This window comes from Manis pentadactyla, chromosome 7 (assembly GCF_030020395.1).
Source record: "Manis pentadactyla isolate mManPen7 chromosome 7, mManPen7.hap1, whole genome shotgun sequence".
NCBI classification, from domain to species: domain Eukaryota; kingdom Metazoa; phylum Chordata; class Mammalia; order Pholidota; family Manidae; genus Manis; species Manis pentadactyla.
Window position 1 is genome coordinate 125,720,963 of NC_080025.1, and position 20,497 is coordinate 125,741,459.

Sequence of the window (20,497 nt, forward strand, 5' to 3'; positions counted from 1 at the left end):
CAGGACAGGCACTTCTGTGCATGACGGAACAGAGGCTGACATGGAGTATTATCGCTGGAATTCAGAGCAAGAAGTCCTGCCCCAGGGAACAATGTTGATTGTCAAAAGCTGGATATCATGTAAGAATAGTTGTGTTCAAGGAAAGGGAGTGTAAGGCAGTCAGACCGTCAGTCTAACAAGATGGCATTACTCCTGCTTTACAGACAGGGACCATGAGAAAAGAAATGCAGGCAGCTTATGGAAGCTGGAAAAGGCTAGGAAACAGATCCTCCCCTTGAGCCTACAGAATGGAACACAGCCCTGCAGACACCTTGATTTTAGCCCAGTGAGACCCCTCTCAGACTTCTGACCTCCAGAACTGTAAGATAATAAATTTGTGTGGTCTCACAGTCACTAAGTTCAAAAACAGAAACAGACTTATCAAGGCAGAGAACAAACTGCTGGTGGCCAGAGGGGAGCAGGGTGGGGGGGATAGTGAAATAGGTGAAGGGGATTCAGAAGTTAAAACTTCCATTTATAAAATAAATAAGTGCATAAGGAATGTAGTCAATAATATCTTAACTTTGTATGGTGATAGGTGGTAACACAGTTATCATGGTGAGCTTTTTGTAATGTATATGGATGTTGAATCACTGTGTAGTACATCTGAAACTAATATAATATTGTACATCAACTGTACTTCAATACACAGATGAATAAATAACTAAATTCACTAAGCTTGTGGTAATTTGTTATGGCAGCAGCAGAAAATCAATACATATACTAATATTATTCCCCACTTCACCCTTTCAAAAGTATGAATCTACTTAAGAAGATAAGTGGGATGGGGGTACCAGGGGGTACTAGGTGACAGTTCACCAACATACAGTTACTTTATCATTTTATTATGTCATCTAGTATATATGATGTCAAACATGAATAATTAATTTGAAGTAATTTATACTTTTGCAAGACCTTTCAATACATAGTTTGATTTAATCATCACAATAACTTTGAGAAGCTATGTAAATACATTTCTTCCCTTTTTGACAGATTAAAAACAAGGTCCCGGGGACAGGTAATGACAGAATCAGCTCCTTGTTGTATCTCTTTCAGGAGTGGTCTTCAACCTTTTATATGGTTCTCTTTCAAAGACCTTGGGTCTCAGGGGACTGGAACCCATCTTTCTAAGGGCACATCTATGTTTGCAGGCATTCTGCCACCATATATAGAATTTACAGAAAGAGTTCAAAGACATTAAGTTCACTGAAAGTTTCCACTGTTGGGCCTATAAACCTGAAGTCCGGTAGGCAGACAGATCCAGGTATTCCAGAACCACCATTGTAGCACACATGGTTCCCAGGGTAAAGGGAGCTCTCAGATGCTACAGGCTCCTTCCCTCAAGGGTTTATTCCTCACTGGCTCTCGCCTCCCACCCAGCCTCAACCTTCTCCTAAACCCTGGTAGCCACAGCCCTGCTAGCACGGGTTCGCCATTTGACTAACACTTAAGAGTCCCTGACTTGAACACACCCCTCCTGCCCATCCTACTCTGGACACCAGAAAACCAGCCTGTTTGTGGCCCCTCAAAGCCCAACACCCACCCAAGTCAGACACACTCTAGTTTCTCTCACCTGCATTCCCTGACTCCAACGATGCCCCCCACCTTGCACCTTCCACCCTCCCTTCCTTCCTCTGTCCTTCAATCCATGTTAAGAGCCTATCTATTCACTGTGCTACAGAAGGCACTAGGGAGGGAGTTGTGAAGAGCAGGCCTGCTCCTTGGCCTCCAGGCGCTGACATCTGTTGGAGAATGTACACCTACACTAAATAGTAAATTCTAAAAATGGGGAAACACCGGGAAATTGCACTCATTTATCAGGAAAACTGGCTCCAGCTCTCTTAATAGCCTTGGATTTGACTACTTTAAGCACAGTGATGCCATTCCAGGGAGGCTTTGTAGTATAATGATTAAGAACCTGAGCCCAAATCTCCACCTACTGCTTGCTAGCTAGGTGATCTGGAGCAAGTTATTTAACCTTTTTTGTCTCAGTTTCCTCATATGTAACGAGGATGATAAAATACCTGATAGTTGTTTTAATGGTTAATTAATGATGATTAAATTAATAGCATGGAGAAGTTCTTAAATCAGGTCTTTTAATACATGTAAATACAGGATCTGGCATACATTATATTGCGAGCATATGAAATTGCTGTTGTTATGGATTCCATGTCAGCAACCCCGTATGTTTTAATCTTAACACTATATAAGTGTAGTCACTGTCCTTTCAGCAGAGTGGTGGGGGAGATGCAGGGGCAAAGAAGGGAGTGGCTAGGGAAGCCTCTTCCCTCTCTAATCAGTACAATCATTAAAGCAGGTCAGCACGAACGGGGAGGAAGACACATAGAAAATGAACATGTGTTACAAGACAATCTCAAGGTAAAAGCAAAACACCAAATTATAATTCATAATTTAATACTGTGCATAAAGGAGAGTATTCCTGTGGACAGACATTAGACAGGAGCATCAAAATGAAAAGTTGCTGAATTACATAGCAGAATGTGTGTGAATGTTTAAAAGCTTCTTAAAATCCTGTTATGAAGTGAGTTAAAATGTAACAGGGCTGAGTACTGTCTCCCTGATGAAACTCATTTCTCCCTTGAGTCCAGACATCTCCTCCAGCTTTCTCCTCCTTTCCTGGCTGTGCCTCCCGTGTCTCCTTGTGCTCTTTAAGGTCTGCCTTTTAAATGTTAATGAAACATTTAATATTAATGAAACACTAACAGGCTCCATTCTAGGCTTCTTGCTATAGAAGAAAGGAAATACAACTATGGAACAGGGATGGGTAGGAAAACCTGCGTGGAAGTGAATTGGATTTGGAGATATTGGTGTGAACTCATGATTTCTAAAATGGGGATATGTATGTATGTTACATATATAGCTACATATGTACCTATATATATGTATATACCATATATGCATATTTCCTAACTCTGTTGCTGTTAGAACCTAAAAGCAAAGACCCTAATAGCAATGAGCTCACAAAATGAGGTTTGGAAAATGTAAACTGACCAAGTTTATATTAGGTAAGCATTCAAAACCAACACAAAAAAGTATGGCCTCCAGACTCCTTCAGATCTCATCTCAGCTGACTAATGGCCCAACTTGGGCAGATGGCCATGGAGTACACAGAATGCCAGGGCAGGATGCCCCATAATGGCCCTGTGAAATTCCCTAGGCTGAGGCTTCATCATAAGAGACCAGACAACTCTTGAACTAAGGGAAAGACAGCGCACCCTATCGTATGTACTAACACCCAAAATACTTTGACAGTAGACGGCTCAACGTGTTAATAAAAATTGTATTTTTAATCTACATTTAAAAACTCATATTCGTCATTCCGGCGGCTGCAGGAGGAGCAGACGGATGCCCCCAGGTGTGAGCACAGACAGCAGGCAAGCCCACGGCGCAGTAACGGACTGCTCTGCAGTTGGCCTATGCCAACAGCCATGCAGAAGTGGTAACTGTCCTGGTACAGAGAAAATGTGAGCTTAACCTCCATGACAACCTAGAGAGGACACCCCTGATCAAGGCCGTGCAATGCCAGCAAGAGGACTGCGCATGTATTCTTTTAAACCATGGTGCTGATCCCAATGTGAGTGACATCTATGGCAACACTGCTTTACACTATGCAGCTTGTGGTGAGTGTGTAACAATACTGACACAGCTCCTTTCGCACAACGCAGACATCAAGGCGAACAAGGAAGGCTTCACACCGCTTTTGCTTGCTATAAGGCAAAGAAAGTATGAAATGACAAAGTATTTACTAACTAAAGGAACAAATGTACATGCTGTTGATAAGAAAAAAATAACAACACTCATGCTTGCTATAGATAATGGATCAACAGTTATAGCCAGGCTGCTTCTTCGGCAAGATATTGATGTCCTTTCGGAAGATACTCTTGGATGGACTGCAGAAAATTATGCTCGTAATAGAGGTTTGAATACGTTCGGACTCTCCTGGTATCACTGTCAGTGGTGTGCCCAGTCAAACCTGGGGATCTGAAAACTGAAGGTTCTCATGAAAAATATCATCACATCAAGCCTGCCACAGAAGCAAAAGACTGTCGGCTATATAAGAGTATCAGAGAAGGCAACACAAACATCCGGAGCAGGTTCGGACTCTCCTGGTATCACTGTCAGTGATGTGTCCAGTCAAACATCTGGGGATCTGAAAACTGAAGAACAAGACTTCATAATGATGTCAAAGAAAGAAGAACAGCCTGATGGAAGTGACTATAACTACCCACCGGTACTTGTGAGACACCAACTCCAACAAGAATTGGCTGACGCTGAAATACAATGATTTGCGTCAGAGACTTTGCTAGCAGCTACCTCATACTATACTAATGAGAGACAGGACTTAGAGAAGAAATTAAATCAAGCCCTAAGTCAAGCTGTTGGTCTTTCAAGAAAACTGGAAGTTTCATCTTCAGAAGTCAGAAACCTTAAAACTCACATGGCAAGGATTTCACTGGAACACAATAAGACAGAACAGTACAGACAGGACACTGAAGAAAGAGCAAGACAGAAAACAGTAGAAAAATTAAAAGAAGTCGATTGGTTTTTACAGGATGAATCACAAAAGAGATTACAGCAGTGGAGAGAGAAGGATAATTCTTCATTTAGAATGCAAATGGGACTCAGAATTAAAGATCTGGAATTTCAACTCTCCAGAAAAATTTCTCAAGAAGATTCTATTAAAGCTGAATTGGATAAATAAAAATTTTAAAAAACTCATATTCAATCTTCTGCATACGTGGATGTTTATTGCCCTTGTCTAGCTTGGATTAACACATAGTCTACAGGCACACACCTGATCATCTACATTTGCTCTCTTACAACACTAAACTATGTTTTCTACCTTTATCTTGTATCTACCTACCACTTCAGCATTTTATTAAAAATAATAATAATAAAGAGAGAAATGTGGTATCCACATATAAATCAAGTATAAAAAATGAGTATTCATATTTGAACTGTTTATAGTTCATAATGCATGAGCAAAACCCAAAGTTTCTGTGATGACTGCCCTTGTACTGTTCACCATGTAACTTATTCACTATGTAAGAATTTGTTCTCCACGTAAGAACTTGTTCGTTATGCTTCAGAAGATTGGAGACTGACGAAAATTAGGCTTGGGGTGGATTAATGATTGTGCATTGAGCATTGACTCCCCTATACAGAATTTTATTGTTGTTAACAACCATTTGATCAATAAATATGAGAGATGCCCTCACAAAAAAAAAAAAAAAGTACACACTTCCAATTGTAAAATAAATAAGTAACGGGGATGTAATGTATAGCATAAGGAATATAGTCAAAATATTGTAACAGCTTGGTATGGTGATAGCTGGCACCTAGAATTATCATGTATATAAATGTTGAATCACTGTGTTGTACACCTGAAACTAATGTAATACTGTGTGTCAACTACCCTTCAATAAAAAATAATTATCTACAAAAACAAAAACAAAAAAAACAAAACAAAAAAAACTCATATTCGTGTGAAGTGGAAACAGTCTTCAGATACATTCTCTCAGATACTCCCTCAGCAGTAGCCCAAAGGGACAAATTTACGCTGAAACAGAGATGGTCTCCTTGCTAGTCAAAGGACAGGGTGTGCCTCCTTCTGAGGGTCTTTGGCCTCCCAGGGCCTGCAGGAAAGCAGAGTAGAGGACAGAGGCCAAGACCGGCTTGCGGCATGCAGACTCGCTCTGAGTGAATGGGATTTTAGTGATTGACCTGCCACCATGGAAATAAAGTTGGGTATAACCCTTTCGCCCCAAGAACATTCTACTGTCATTTCTTTGGTCACATTGAATCCATAGTGAACTTGCCCAGGGTTGAAGCCCATTGGCAAAGACAACTGCACTGTAACAAGAGTCTGTTTCATAATTTTCAGTGTGCCAGAGCTCTGCTGCTTGTTAAGAATGAGGCTTTTGAGAAATAGTTAAGGCCATCAGTTGCCACTGAAAAGAGAGACCTACCTAGACAGGGACCCCTTCTTCCTGCCCATGCCAGAAACACAGCTCCCTACATTTCCCAGAGAGCCACACATTTTCAATATTCCTCATTGCTCTCTGCCGGGACACAGCACAGAAATCAAAAAGCACCTGGGCCACTTGGTTCAGATAAACGTGTTTGAATCCTGGTTCTGCCATTACTGGCTCTGGACCTTGGGCAATTCACATCATTTTGCCAAGTCTCCATTTCCTCATCGGCAGAATAGATACGCTTCATGATTCATGAGATTGTCATGAGAATTAAGTAAAATAATGTAGGGAAAATGCTAGCAGTCTGCTTCATAGCAGGCACTTGATAAAAGACATTATTTTTCCTTTTTCCTTAATTACAGCAATATTTGTGGCTAAGAAACACTGGACTTAAATCCAGAAGAGCTGTCTGACTTCCAGTTCTGCTACCTAACATTCTTAGAAAAAAAGAAACTAATGTGGTTTAGCACATTAGTGCTATGCTGGTTCTTTATGTACTTAAATTTTCAATGGGAGGATATAACCCTGAAATATGTACTATTATTCCCATTATATTAAGTTCAGAGAGATTAATTTATCAAGGTCACACAGCTGGTAGGAGATTGGACTGATATTTCAACCTAGAATGTGAGTATAGTTCCTTGCTCCAAAAACCATAAATCTGAGGTAACCAGGCTGTCTGAAGGAGGCAGGGAAAGACAATGGAGTGGAGGGAGTAAAGGTGGTTGAAGATTTGGTAAAGTGACCCACTCATTAGGGTTCTATTTCCAAATCCCAAACACACCATACCAATAGCGGGTACCCAGCCCTCCTTTTATTTCATTAAAATGATCTGAGTTCTAAAATGAGTGGTTATCTGGAACCTGGGGGACAGAATAGCTCTAGGGCTCTTGGGAAGAACCAGTTACCTGTTCAACCCTATAGTGTAGCAGCTTAGCGTGGCTGTAATTTATAGCTGGAAATGCTATTTGAATCAGCCCAGTTCAGCCTAGACTGTCTCCCCATCCCTAGCAATTATATGTGGAGACAAGCCCTGACCCTCCCAAGTCCTGAGAAGATAGGAGCACCCCCAAATTAAGCAGGCTTTGCGGTTAATCTGACCTGGTTCAGACATCTAGTAGTTACATGACCTTGGGTAAATCTGACATCTTAGCCTGTTTCTTCATTGCTAATAGGGGATAACAACCTGAGAGGAGTAAATGTTATAATTGGCGTAAATGGCTCAACATGGTTCTGGCACCCTCAAGCAGCTTCTCAAGACAAAGCGCAGGGCCTTAGAGTTCTGAGTAACAGGTGGGGACTTAAGGCATTCAGGGCATGATTATAAGGATATTTCTTTGGAAGTGCCCAACAGGAGGGGCGGGAGGGAAGCAGAAAGCCTTAGAGTTATCAACTTGCCTTCCCACCCCTCTCCCTCATCTCTTCTCTGCAATTCTCCTCTGATTTGCACAGTAGTAGTTAAACATGAAAGGTTCATTCTCATAACCCTACTGACACCTTGTCTACTGTTGATATCATTCTGGGACAAGGGCCCAAGGAAAATTTATTTTTCCATGTCTATTTCAATTATCTTTTTCCCCCTTTCCTTTCTTAGGGTATCGAACACAGGCAAACCAAATAACTGAAAATTTCATTCATAACAAGGAAGTGGGGAGACAGGACCTTGTGTCCTTAAAGGTAGGAAGGGACCAAGTTAGTTCGCTTCAGCTGGGAATATTCATAGCCTCATGTGTATCAACACTTAAACTTACTCATCAGAAATTAACTTTCTTCTTGGCCCATTTGGTGTCTTCTCAAAAGTCAAAAGCATATGAACTATTATTAATCCTAGGAAAGCAGTTGTGACAATGGAGCTTTCTATTCTACCCAAAGCCAAAAAAACAATTATAATAAATACAGTTGACCCTCAAACAACATGGATTTGAACTGCAAGTGTCCACTTAAACATGGATTTTTTTCAATACATTGTAAAACTTTGTGGGAATCTGAGAAAATATTTTCTTTTCTCTAGCTGACTTCATTGTAAAAATACAATATATAATACATGTAACATACAAAATATGTGTCAACCCATTGTCGTCAACAGTAGGCTACTAGTTAAGTTTTGGGGAGTCAAAAGTTATAGGCAAATATTTTACTATGTCGGGGGAGGGGGTCAGTGCCCCTGAACCCCATGCTGTTCAAGAGTCAACTGTATATCCAACATTTAAAGGAATCAGGTAGAAAATTAAGAGATTACTATTATTACTCCTAGTTTAGCTCCATGTCCTGAGAAACCTTTCCAGAATACCATGAATCCTAATTTGAAGCATAAGAAAACATTTATAAACAGATGATTTCTAAAGTTTGAAACAGTCATTATGGAATTTTCAAGCCCACCCACTAAACCCCTGACAGAACTTTCTCCAGTGTAACTGCCTACAAAGAACCACATACTTCCAGGCTAAAAAATTTGTGTTGTAATGAGGTGCTTAAAGTACTGAGGTATTCCTCCCTTGATTCAAACTCATGGATTAACAACATTTCAATACATCCTTTTCATTCACATACTATTTGTGTCCAGAGATAGACAGATCATTAAGGAAACACATAGGCCAAGCTGTTCAGGTGTAACGATTCCATGGTTTATGTTATCATTTGAACAAATCATTGCTGTTCCATTAAGTCCGCTCACTGTTTGTAGATAGCCAGGTCACCCAATCTCCTGATCAGAACATTTAATCTGTCTTCTGCACCCCAAACCCTCACAGAACAGATCCCTAACCATGAAATAATAGAAAGAAACATATTAGTCCACTTGGTGGCAAAGTATTGGTCTTTAGGGCCCAAAGATCTCTATAATGAGCAAGAGCCAAAGGGGGAAAGGAAAAAATAGGGGAACTGATAGTTTGAACATGACTTTTCTGAGTCTCTCAGAATTTCCAAACTGTCTGAAAAATAAGCCTCCTTTCTGTAAGTGCTGAAATAATTTACTTAGAAAAGACCAAATCTAAGGAACCCTAGGGAAGGAGAAAAAGTTATAGTAACAGTAGGGAAGATGAAGATTGTGGATTGAAACAATTACCTCCTGAGAGTCCTGACTAAAAAGTCTGGGCATAAGCTACTCCATTTTTTCAATGACTTCGTTTTGTGGGAAACAGGTCACACCCACTCTGCACGCAGCCTGCTCTGTGCACAGCCCATTTTGCGCACGGCCCGCTCTGTGCACGGCCCGCTTTGCACATGGCCCATTTTGCGCACAGCCCGCTCTGTGCACGGTCCGCTCTGTGCATGCCTGCTCTGGTATAAAAGAAGAATAAACTTGTACTTTGGGGGTTTCCACCTGCGCTTGCGAGACCCCAGCATGCTGGCTACCCAATAAATGCTCTTGCTTTTGCATCCACGTGTCTCCCGGTTATTTGGAGGTCGATTACACGGACCCAACACTCCCTAAGGTGGCAAGCAAAACACCCTGTGACAGAAACCCATGAACACGCTGGTTGTAGGGCCATGGAGATTTCAGTGTAGATAGAATGCTATCCACAGCAGCAAGTACCCTAGCCAGGCCTTGGCTCAACTTCCATCACTTGCCTATGAGGGTCACAGCAGTCATCTGGAATCCTCTGCAGCAAATCCTCCCTCTTTCCTGTCTCTATAAAGGCAGAAACAGCTTGGGGGTAGGGATGGTGGGGAGGTGGCAGGGCAGTAGTTGTCTGTAAATCTCTTATACAAGCTAATTCCTTGTATCCAGACAGCAGGATCAGAGCTTCCCAATAGGACTCCTCTCTGTAAGAAGTTAGGACTTTTTCTTAACGGAAATTAACATTAAGAAACACCAAAGTCATCAGTCCTTAGACTCTATAAGTTCCAGTTCAGAGGAAGTTTTGAAAAAGATCAAAACCCTAAAGACTGAAGATATTCAGAAAGGCAATGCTTTAAATTGCAGGTGGCTTTTTGAAAATCAACAAATTGATATGATAAAAGAAAGCTAAGATGGTGAGGAATTAGTTAAGACAGTGACAGACATACAAGGTGGAGATGTAAGAAAGGGGTGCTTTATTTTTGAGACTTTTTCTTTAGATGAGATTAAAGAAGAAGCTGACTGTATTAGCACCAAAGAAACAATCACTGAAGAAGTAATAAAGGGTGATGTAAAAAGCTATAGGATGCTCTTTGAAACCCAGCCACTCTATGCAATTCAAGACCGAGAAGGGCATTATCATGAAGTGACAACAGTTAAAAAGGAAGAAGTAATTCATGGAGATGTACGAGGGATGAAGTGGCTTTTTGAAACAAAACCATTAGACCTAATTAATCAATCAGAGACTGTGTATGCTATTAAATCTGTCACACAAGAAGACATTCCAAAGGGAGATGTTAGTTCTGTCAGATACAGATTTGAAACCCAGCCACTGGATCAGATTTCAGAAGAATGACGTGATATTGTGCCCACTGTAGACTATATTCAAGGTGTAAAGACAAGTAAAAACTCTTTGAGTCTTACAATTTTGATAACAATACTTATATAAGAACAGTGTCAATGAAATACAAAAGGGCAATGTTAAAACATCTACCTGGCTGTTTGAAACCCATACGATAGATGAGCTGAGTAGAGAAGGGTCAGAATATAAAAATATCAAAACAGTCACCCAGGAAGATATGGAGAAAGGTGATGTTAAGCAGGCAGTATGGCTTTTTGAAAATCAAACTTTGGATTCTATTAAGGAAGTAGATGAAAGCATTACAAAAATTATCAAGGAAGAAATCCCTCTTTCTGATGTGAAGACAACTACATGGCTCTTTGAAACTACACCCCTTCAAGAATTTTATGAGACTAGAGTTGAAAAGGTGGAAATGATTGGCAAGAGCATTAAAGAAACCTTAGAAGAACTCTGCTCCCAAGAAGTTATTGAGGCTCCTGGAATCATTATTGAAGCTGATGAAGTTGGGGATGTTCAAATGGCAAAATATAAGCTAATGAATCCAGCCTCTCCTGAGATACAGAAAGAAGAAATTATCAGGGTTGATCTCAAAAATATAATGGTGAACTTACTTTCCAGAAGAGACCATACAAAAAGAGAGATTTTGGTTAGTGAAGAAGAGAGGGGAAATGTTAATTTGACCAAAATGCAATTATAAATAGATCAACAGAATTCAATGCTGAGATAGAAGACATAGTGAGTGGTGATGTACAACAAGCAATAAAAAATCTGTTCTCTGAGGAAACATCTGTAAAGAAAGGCATTTTAATTCATGAGGAAAGAGGAGATACTAACATGATTATCTATTGTCTTCTTCATGAAAATGCTGGTAACACCATTAAATGGGATTCACATCAATAGGCGGTGATGTGAAACGTACCATTCATAGTTTGCTATCCTCTCTCTCAGACAATAAAATATCTGAAGGGGCTAAAACTGATGCCTCTGAGAGAGGGAATGTACAGTTTTTCACAAGATGGATAGAAACTGGAGCTTTGGATTATCTCAAACAACTCCAGACAGAGTCAAATGAAACACTAACAATGAGGAAACAAGAAGGAGAGGAAGAAATCATTGGTGGTGATGTAGAGGGCACAAAGCTGTTGTTAAAGAAAAGGCAGTCGCAGGTTGAACGTACTGTTAATGAAACGGACAGAGATGTGCAAAATGCGGTTAGGGTTTTCATGACAGAGCCTCAGAGTACATCTTGTAAGACAACCAAAGAAGAAATTATAAAAGGTGATTTGAAATCAACCCTAAATTCCCTCAGCCAGGCCATAAATCAAAAAACAGTAGCTAAAACAGAATAAATTATAAAAGGTGACATGCTGGCCACCCTCAAAACACTAAAGGAATCAAACCACCCATGGAAAGAATCTAAACAGCCCAATGCCATCCTTGGTGACATTGAGAATGAATGCCTTGAGACTACAAACACCAGGACAGAAATCCTGAAAAAAGGAGCTCATCTGAGATGACCTTGAAACGTCATTCAGGAATCTGAAAGAGACACAAAGAGCTTTCAAAGAGGTAGATAAAAAAGCTGTAATCAAAAAAGATGTGCAAACTGTGAAGGCAGGATCCTCCGAAGAGCAGAAGACAGAGATTCATCAGGTGGCTCTCCAAAGGGACAAAAAAAGTGTTTTTCAGCCAAGACCAGGACCACTGGAGCCGGCAGCCAGGTGGCAAGGGGGAACAGACACTCTTAATCAAATGAGAGGCAAATCTGATCATGGGAATTTAATAGAAGAAAGAAGTGAGTTTAATCTTCCAAAAGCTCCCAAAGAGAAAACAGTAACAGTAAAATTACCTATAGAACCCATGGAGAAAAGCCACAAACATAAGCTCAGTACAGTTCATGAGAAGCAAAGAGAATTCATAGAATCAGATGGTGAGCAACTTCCAGAAAGTAAAGAAACAATTCAGGGACCACTGATGACTGGTCCAAAGGAAGAGAGACTGACAGCTGAAAGAAAACAAGACCAATTGAATAAATCAGCACAGAAGGTGGTCGAGCAAATGGTTACTGATACACATCTTGATTACCAGACTCAGAGTATTCAGCAAACACAGACTTCTGAAGATCAAGTTGAGCGTAAAAAATTGCCCCAGCTGTATAATAATCTGCAGGAAGAAAAATGTCTTGGAGTCAAGGGTCCACAACATAAACAAATCTTTTCTAATACTAAAGATTCAAAGCAAGAGATTACACAGAACAAAACTTTATTTTCCTCTGTGAAAGAATCCCAGGATAATGTAAAATATGCTGTGAACATATTGGAATTCTTGAGAAAATGTGAAGAAATACACCAGATTTTGTCTAGAGTAAAGCAGTTTGAAGCGGAGCCAGATAAAAATGGCCTTAAGACATTTCAGACACTGTTAAGTATTATTCCAGTATGGCTATTAAGTGAAGAAAAAAGAAAATATGGAGTTTGCATTGCTGTGGAGAATAACATAGAGAAAATCAAAGAAGAAATCACGCATATTAAAGCTAGAGCAGAGGACATGCTTGTGTCCTGTGAGAGTATGATTCATACAGCCATGACATCCTCCAAGGCTGAAAAACAGAGAAACAAACCTACTAGGTTCAATGAAACATCATCTAAAGTATCTAGTGTTAATGTCAGCTGTAACAAAAACACTGAACAGAAAGAAAATACAATCGTAGTAGAAACAGAGCACCATCAAAGAGCAACACATCATGAAGCAACTGTTCAGAATCAAGTGAAAACCCATCAGATTAAACTAGGTGATAGTAAGATTTCTCCTCCCTCCTTAAAAACACGCCAAGTGGACAGGATTCTAGTGATTGACTTGTGGGAATAAAGTTGGGTATAAACCCTTTCACCCAAAAAAAAATAAAAAGAAACACCAAAATCATTCACTCACAGTCTCAGGCCAACCTCAGGCAAGCAGGTTAAGGCAGGGACAAGTGTAAGAGGTCTATTATAACCCTATCCAGGCCAAAGGCAGGTCATTCAGGACATCCCTAAGGCTGAACTGGTGTTCAGGCTCTCTTTCGAATGGTCACAAGTGGTGTGTTTTTGTCCAGAATGATTAGGTCATACCCAGTCCTAATTAGACCAAGCTTCCCAGTTCCAGGATGAACCCACTATTCCTTGGCCTATGGACTAGTGGACAATCTGTCACTATTTTAAACTATTTGGGTCCTCTCCATCCCAATTTATGTCCCCAGAGAATTGGGGCAGCAGTGGACCAGATTCACATTGGTGATGAGATAGAGTAAATAGCTGGTCCGTGTGTTTAAAAATTAACTGAACTCCCTTTGGAGTCATATTTACTCCCAGCTGTAGGCTAGGACAATAACATTAAAAAGTCTTTTCTTAAAAGATTCTCACTTCCCCATCTCTTGCACCTCTCAATCTTAATCTTGCCCCTGCTTTTCCCCTCATGCACACACCACCAGAAGATGCTGTTGGGACACTTCAGTTTCTCTAGGGCCCAAGGAAAAAGTGAAATTAATGGCATATGGCAGAAAATCCCATTGAAGACTCCTCCTAGTTCAACACAGTGAAGAAGTAAATGATAATGTAAGAGAAGAGGCAGTAGAAACCAAAGCCTGTCCCCTCCCATGTAAGAGGCACAGAAATTTCAGGAGTTAGTGAAAAGAGCATCATCTCTTGCCAGAAGGCCACCAGCTGCCACTGGTTGGGAGCCGCATTATCACTTGTTTCTCCTCTGGACTGAAATGCAGGATAGTCAGGATAGCGATGAGTGTCTGCTGGCGGCCCAGGGCATCAGGCAAGGTCAGGAAGCGGTAGATGATGTTTTTGAGGTACTCCAAGTTGGCTCCCTCCCTACTCTGGTCCCTGATGCTCTTTTCAATGTGGCTCTGCAGGGCTCCAACCTCCTCTCGATGCCGCTCCCCCTCCTCCAGCAGCCGATCCTGTAGCTGATGCACCTCTACTTCCAGCCTATATTTCTGCTTCCTCAGTGATGTGATCTCCACCTCCTTGCGGGCCAACTGCTCGGCATACAAGAAGAAAGTGGGCTCGTTGGCCGCAGCAAGCTGCAGTGCTTGGGTCAGGCTATCTGGGGAAGATGGGTCAGCTGGGTCCCCAGGACCCCCGCCTCCAACTGGGCTTCTGCGTCCTGGCAGCCCAGAGATCAAGGCCACAGAACGCAGTTGCTCCAGCTCCAAGTCCTTCTCAGCCAGCACGGCCAAGGCACGGTCCCGCTGCTTGTGCAGCTCCTCCTCCAGTTTCAGCGTGCGGTCCCTGAAGTCCAGCTGGCTCCGCTCCAGCTCCTGCCTGTGGAGATGCTGCAGCCGGGCCAGCTCCTGCTTCCAGTCATCAGCCTCCTGCTGGTGCTGGCGCTCGAGCTCCTCGCAGGACAGCCGCAGGGAGATATACTTCTCCTTCAGCTCCGCAAGCTGTTCCTGGGCTTCCTCCAGCTCCTTGGCTAAGTTACCGTCTTTGGTGTTCCTGCTCTTGAGGACGACCTGGGCCCTCACCTTGTACCTCTCAAACTCTTCCTTCAGCTGTTTCAGCTCCTGTTGGTAGTAGAGCGCAGTAGCCTTCTCCCCATCCGCAGCCTCAGAGCTTGGCATTATCTCCAGGTTGCACAGCTTCTCCACATCCAAGGTCACTTGGCTTTTCCTGACTGCAACCTGCAGCAGCCTCTTCAGCTTCTCCATCTTATCTTTTAGGACATTAACATCCAGATTGGAATCCTCTCCATGGCTGTCTAGAGGGGACCGGTTGGAGGCTGCTAGAGCCAGCGTCTTGTTCTCCAGGTCCAGCTGGAGAATGCGCTCCTTCAGCTTCTGGATGGCCAGCTGGTCCTTCTGCTTGGCTTTCTCATAGGTGCCCAACAGTTCCGACACCTCAGATATTTGATTCTCCAGGGCTGCCACCCTCTGCTCTTCCACCTGAGATTGCTGGCGAAGTTGATCCTCTACAAGGGCAGTCTGTAAAACAAGGGAACAGATGGGAATGCATCCAGAACAGCCACAAAGCTCTATGGCAAACTTTGAGAACAGGGAGGGGAGCAAAAGGGTCACAGGAATGATCTGGCAAAGATGAGAACTGGGAATTTTTCTGTTGATTTGGTTGCTAACAAAAGTTCCTGTAACCTGCTTGGGTTCTGCTTCCAAACACACATTATGCTAAACAAATTAAGAGACTTCATGTACCTGCTGTTGTTGTGATTTAGTGCCTCCACTTCCTCCTATCATACACCAAGCCCATAGATGAAGTGTTACCTTTGTCACGTGCTTCCTCAGCCCGATAAAAAAAAATGACATTCTTTTCCTCTTCCAGTATTCCTGGAAGTTCAAAAGTGAGTCGGATTGCTCTCCACACTGCACGGAGCATGATAAATTGTATGCCTTTCCAGAACAGGCCAATAGTGACTAAAAGCAATGACAAGAAGCTATTTCTTCTGAGAAAATTCTTTTTGCCCCCTTCAGCCACCTTACTTATAGGCATACAGTGCTACCTATATATAGGCATATACCTATGGGCATACACACCTTTCACTGCACACCTCCCACTATACTGCTTCACAGATCACAGCTGGTAAATTGCCAATGCCCAGAAGCTCACAGCTGTCTGGCTCCAATCCAGCCTAAACTGAGGAACTCCACATCCTGTTGAAAGCACACTCTGCGGATACTGTCAACACCACACAGAACAGGATTTCCCAGGACTCACAAGTGGCACTATGAAATTGACAGTGCAGCCACTTAGTTCTAACTACCAAAGAGAAAAAAACCTTAATATTTCCCACTTCAGGCCAAATGACTAATGTATAAAGGAGATGAAGATAATTTACCTTCCTCATTTCCTGCTGCAACTGAGCCTGGAAATGGCTCTTAAGACAGGCGGCCTCTTCCTGAAGCTCCTGCAACCGGGGGTCTGGCCGATTCTTCTGTTCTCGAAGAGCCTGCAGCTCACCTTTCAGCTCCTCCACCTCAAGGGTCAGCTGCTTGGTCTGCAGTTCAAACCCTTCCATCTGACCAGCTACATACGTCCGCCCCGCCAGGGCTTCCCGGGTCTCTTCCAATCGAAGTTCCAAATCCTGGCGCTGGGTCCTCTCCTCCTGCAGCAGTTTCTGGAGCTCACGCAGCATCAAGGCATGGTCACTCTGCTCTTGGGCCCGATCGTGCTGCTGTGTGATAAGTCTAGCTTTGGTTTCTGCTATCTGCTCCTGCAGCCCCTTCAATTCTCCTTCCAGACGGCACCTCTCCTCCTCTGCCTTTTTACTGGCATCCTCTAAGTCCTGTTTCATCTTCTTCTTGTCAGACAGGTAAGAAGCTTCCATGCGGGACTTCTCCTGGGTGACCGTAGCCAAAGAGCTGGTCAAAGTAGCCAACTGAGTCTTCAGCTGGTGCAGCCGTTTGTCCACTTCCCCACCCCCAGATAGTCCATCCCCACTGCTACTGCTAACGCCACTCTCCGACCCACTGGCCTCTTCGGACTTTGGAGGTGGTGGTCCACGGGCCAGTCTGTCATCTTCTACCCCAAACTCACCCTTGGTGCTGGTAAGACTGGCTGCAGTATCCAGGCTGGTGGCGGTCCCAGTGCTATCCTCGCTGTGAGTGGAGCATCGGTCTTCCACGGACTCAGGAAAGGTGAGGCCTGGAGGCTGGACACCTGCAAGGTCCACATCTGCCTCGTGAGATACCGACAAGACCTTAATGCTGGCCTCTAGCGCCTCTTTCTCTTTCAGTAGACTTTTATAAGCGCGGACCACATCCTTGAGACGGGCCTGGTACTGGAGGAGCTGCTTCTTCTGCGTCTCAATGGTCTCCAGCAGCTCCTTCTTGCTCGGGCCGGCCCCGAAATTCATCCCAAACTTCTCCATGAGGATTCAGAACAGGCTGCTAATAGTTTCGGGCAGCACGAGTGAGGGTCGCGCTGACGCTGGCGGAGGCTGCAAACAACTGGGAGGGAGCTGTCCCCGCGGCCGCACAGCCGCTCCTAACGACTGTCCGGTACCGGATGCGGGACGGTTGGGCGGCCCGGCAGAAGCGCGCGCCGGGTCGCAGGCAGTGAGAGAGGGGGCGGGTCCTATCCTAGAGGCGGGGCGACGCCGGCACGAGAGGAGCACACTGCCAGGGTTCGCCCGCCCTGTTCCAGATGCCGCTCCGCGCTTGCTGCTGGCCAAGGCCACAGCGGCTTCGGCCGGCCTCGGCCCGCCGTCAGCCCAGGAATTTAGTTGCGCGAAGCTCCAACACGATGTCCTAACTACCACGGCCGACAACAGCGCTTCCGGGTCCGCTGGAAGTGACGACAGCACGACGCCACACGCCCCGCCTTCAGGGGGCTCGAGGAGGACGGGGCTACTTCAGCCGGGGAAGGGGCCGCGGCCTGTCGAGAGCCAAGTGGAGCTACGAGCTCACCAATCTCGGCAACAAGAGCAAAGTCGAAGATACAGGAAAGACGTTGGTTTGGTGAGGGCGCCTGAGCTTGTCTTCGGGCTTCGATCAGCGAGGGACAAGGGACAACGTTCCACTGAATACTTACTAAACACCTGGGTGAGCAACGCATACCATTTGTAGGCTCAATACCTTTGTCCCTAAAAAGCAATAATTAAGATACCCATTTAGACCACGAAAACTGCAACCCTTTCTAGGACAGTGTTTGAGACCTAGAAGGCATATAATTTAATTATTAGCACCTTTCCTGAGTTCTGCTGAGTTGATTCAATAAATATATATAGAGGGCACCATATATCCATGTCGTCCATCCTAAGTACCAGCTATATTCCAAGAGCTTCACAAGAGTTTTACTATTTAGTCTTTACAATAATTCTGTGTAGTATTATTAGCATTACTTTACAGATAGGGAAGCATGAGGCACAAAGAGGTTAAGTAAGGTGCCCAAGGTCACACAGCTGGTAAGTTTAAGAATCCCATCCAGATAAGTATGACTCCAGACATTCCACGTGCTGTTCCAGGTGGTCACCATAAAGGGAGAAGTCTCCCTCAAGGGGCTCACATGTAGTGAGGAACCAGACATGCAAACACAAGTCCTGCTATCATACCAATATTTATGAGTAAATTTAAAGTAAAGGGGAGACAGGCCTGTCTAGGGGAGGTAGAGAACACTCTCAGGGAAAATACTTTTGAGAATTGAAGGATGAATAGTGATTGTCCATCTAACTATAAATGAAGAAAACAAGCATTCTAGGCAGAAGGAAGAGATTTCAAGGACTTCTGGAGCATCAGAGAGCCTAGCTCACATAAAGTATGGACAATCATCTCAAGTCAGTAGCTTAGAATATGTGAAGGAGGTGGCAACAAATGGGGTGGCACAATAGGTAGAAACCCGAATTAAGGCATTTAGATTTTTCTCTTGAGTAATAAAAAGACACTAAATGATTTTAATATTTTAAGACTGGATCAGGACTTGTATGACAGCATGAAAATATCAGGGGGCTGGAGACCTGTGAGGAGTCTATTTTAGTCAAGGGGAAGAGAATGGCAGTGAAATAGGGCAGGAATGAAAAGAAAATGACTAATTAAAAAAGCTAAAAATGTAGACTGGCCTGACTTGTCACTACTAGTTGTGTTATATTGGGACTCTTAAATGTACACTTCAATCTTGTAAAAGCCTTCTTAGGAATGCAAGTCTATAACTTTAGAATAAAAGGAAGTCATGCATTCACTCATACCTAATGCCCAAAGTCTTTTCTCTTTACCGACTTTGCAGGTCAGGATAGGGCAGATCCTGGGGGTCTGTTCAGACCCACTTTCTTAGTGGCAGATAACAGCCAGCTACATTATACAAAACATTTAGATACAGTATCTCACATTTTAATCTTCATAACATGAGGTTGTTAGGGCAGTTGTTAGTCTCCTTTCATAGATAAGAAAATGACAGGTTGTAAGGATTGTTGAAGCCAAACCCTAAAAAAACTATTTTTTTTTAAGGCAAACCATTTGACCTGAGGTCTGGAACAATGGCATCTAGTGAACACTCAATAAGTATTTGTTGAATGAGTGAATGAATGAATAAAGGTTCTCTGATTCCCAGCTCACTTCACCATGTCTAGTCCATAAGCAATTGATCTTGGAAACCAAATGGGAATCCAGAATAGGCAAAAAGTCTGCCTTTGCTCCACTGGACAACCTATTACTCCATTCAACCTGGCAAGCATTTGTCATGTATGCAATGAGGGCCCTGGCATTGACCCAGTCTCCGACAAAGAAGAAATTTGAATTGATTTCCACTTAGCTTTTTCCCCTCAGGTGCTGAATAGGGAAAATACTTGTGAAGCTCTTTGGGTGTAGGACTGCAAGAGCCTCACAAAATCTTAAATAGAAGTGCATTAAAAATACAGGCTCCCAGGTCTGTGGCCTAGTGAAAGAGCTTCAGAAAAGGCTGCCTGGGTCGGCCGAAAAGCATTGGTTCCAGTGCCGTGGAGGCGAAGACGGAGTTCTCCGTTGTGCAGGAGTAGGGTCTTTGACCGCGCCAACCAGAGCTGGGAATCTCCCCCCGGTGCTGACTGAGGATCTATGAAGCAAGCGGTTTAAGGAACCATGAAGGCCAGCTAGTCCTTGGCAGGCATCTTCTATCTCCAGAGCACCCCTCTACGGTCACTGAACCTCTTACTGCACTCAAAGACCCTCGCTGGGAGCCCAGGGGGCAAAAGGGAGGACTAAGACACTTGCACAGAGCCTCCGCTCCACTAGTTGGGCGGTGCAAACAATCGACGATGCTAGTTACCAAGAGCTAAACCGGAGCCCAGAGTGGGCTAGATGCAGCAAACCAAAGCCCAGCCTGCCACTGAAGATGGGGGTTGGGAGCCGTGGAGCGTTGCAGGCTTCCCTCGGCCCTCCTCGGGCCGCCGGTTCAGCAGCCACAGACCTGACAGTTCTGGAAACGAGGAGACCCAGGTCCTTTCTCTCTTTAAAGCCTTCACGGCACCTGAAAAAACCGGCCGACACGGGCTCAGCTTCGGTTTCTCCCTAAGCCCGAGCCTGGGGGCGGAGGAGGCGGGGCCTGGGCGGGGGCGGGCCCACAGTGACGT

General features: G+C 43.7%; 2 protein-coding genes and 1 pseudogene across 2 annotated transcripts in view; 2 read left to right on the plus strand and 1 right to left on the minus strand.

Annotated features, from left to right (window-relative positions):
- LOC118924397 (putative ankyrin repeat domain-containing protein 19) overlaps positions 1 to 4,282 on the plus strand; it is a 91,860-nt gene extending 87,578 nt beyond the window's left edge. Inside the window, exons 3-4 of the mRNA XM_057504973.1 lie at positions 3,453 to 3,987; positions 4,155 to 4,282. Of these exons, the coding sequence (XP_057360956.1) occupies positions 3,453 to 3,987; positions 4,155 to 4,185 (566 nt within the window). The 3' untranslated portion in view covers positions 4,186 to 4,282. The remainder of the gene's footprint in view (positions 1 to 3,452; positions 3,988 to 4,154) is intronic.
- On the minus strand, positions 2,115 to 17,756 carry GCC1 (GRIP and coiled-coil domain containing 1). The gene is made up of 3 exons (XM_036909110.2): positions 16,295 to 17,756; positions 5,528 to 15,428; positions 2,115 to 4,775 (listed from the first exon to the last, which is right to left on the minus strand). The coding sequence occupies exons 1-2, from the start codon at positions 17,324 to 17,326 to the stop codon at positions 14,133 to 14,135; spliced, it is 2,328 nt and encodes a 775-aa protein (XP_036765005.2). The 5' UTR covers positions 17,327 to 17,756; the 3' UTR covers positions 2,115 to 4,775; positions 5,528 to 14,132.
- Positions 4,238 to 13,324, plus strand: LOC118924396 (xin actin-binding repeat-containing protein 2-like; annotated as a pseudogene).
- Positions 17,757 to 20,497: the final 2,741 nt, after the last annotated feature.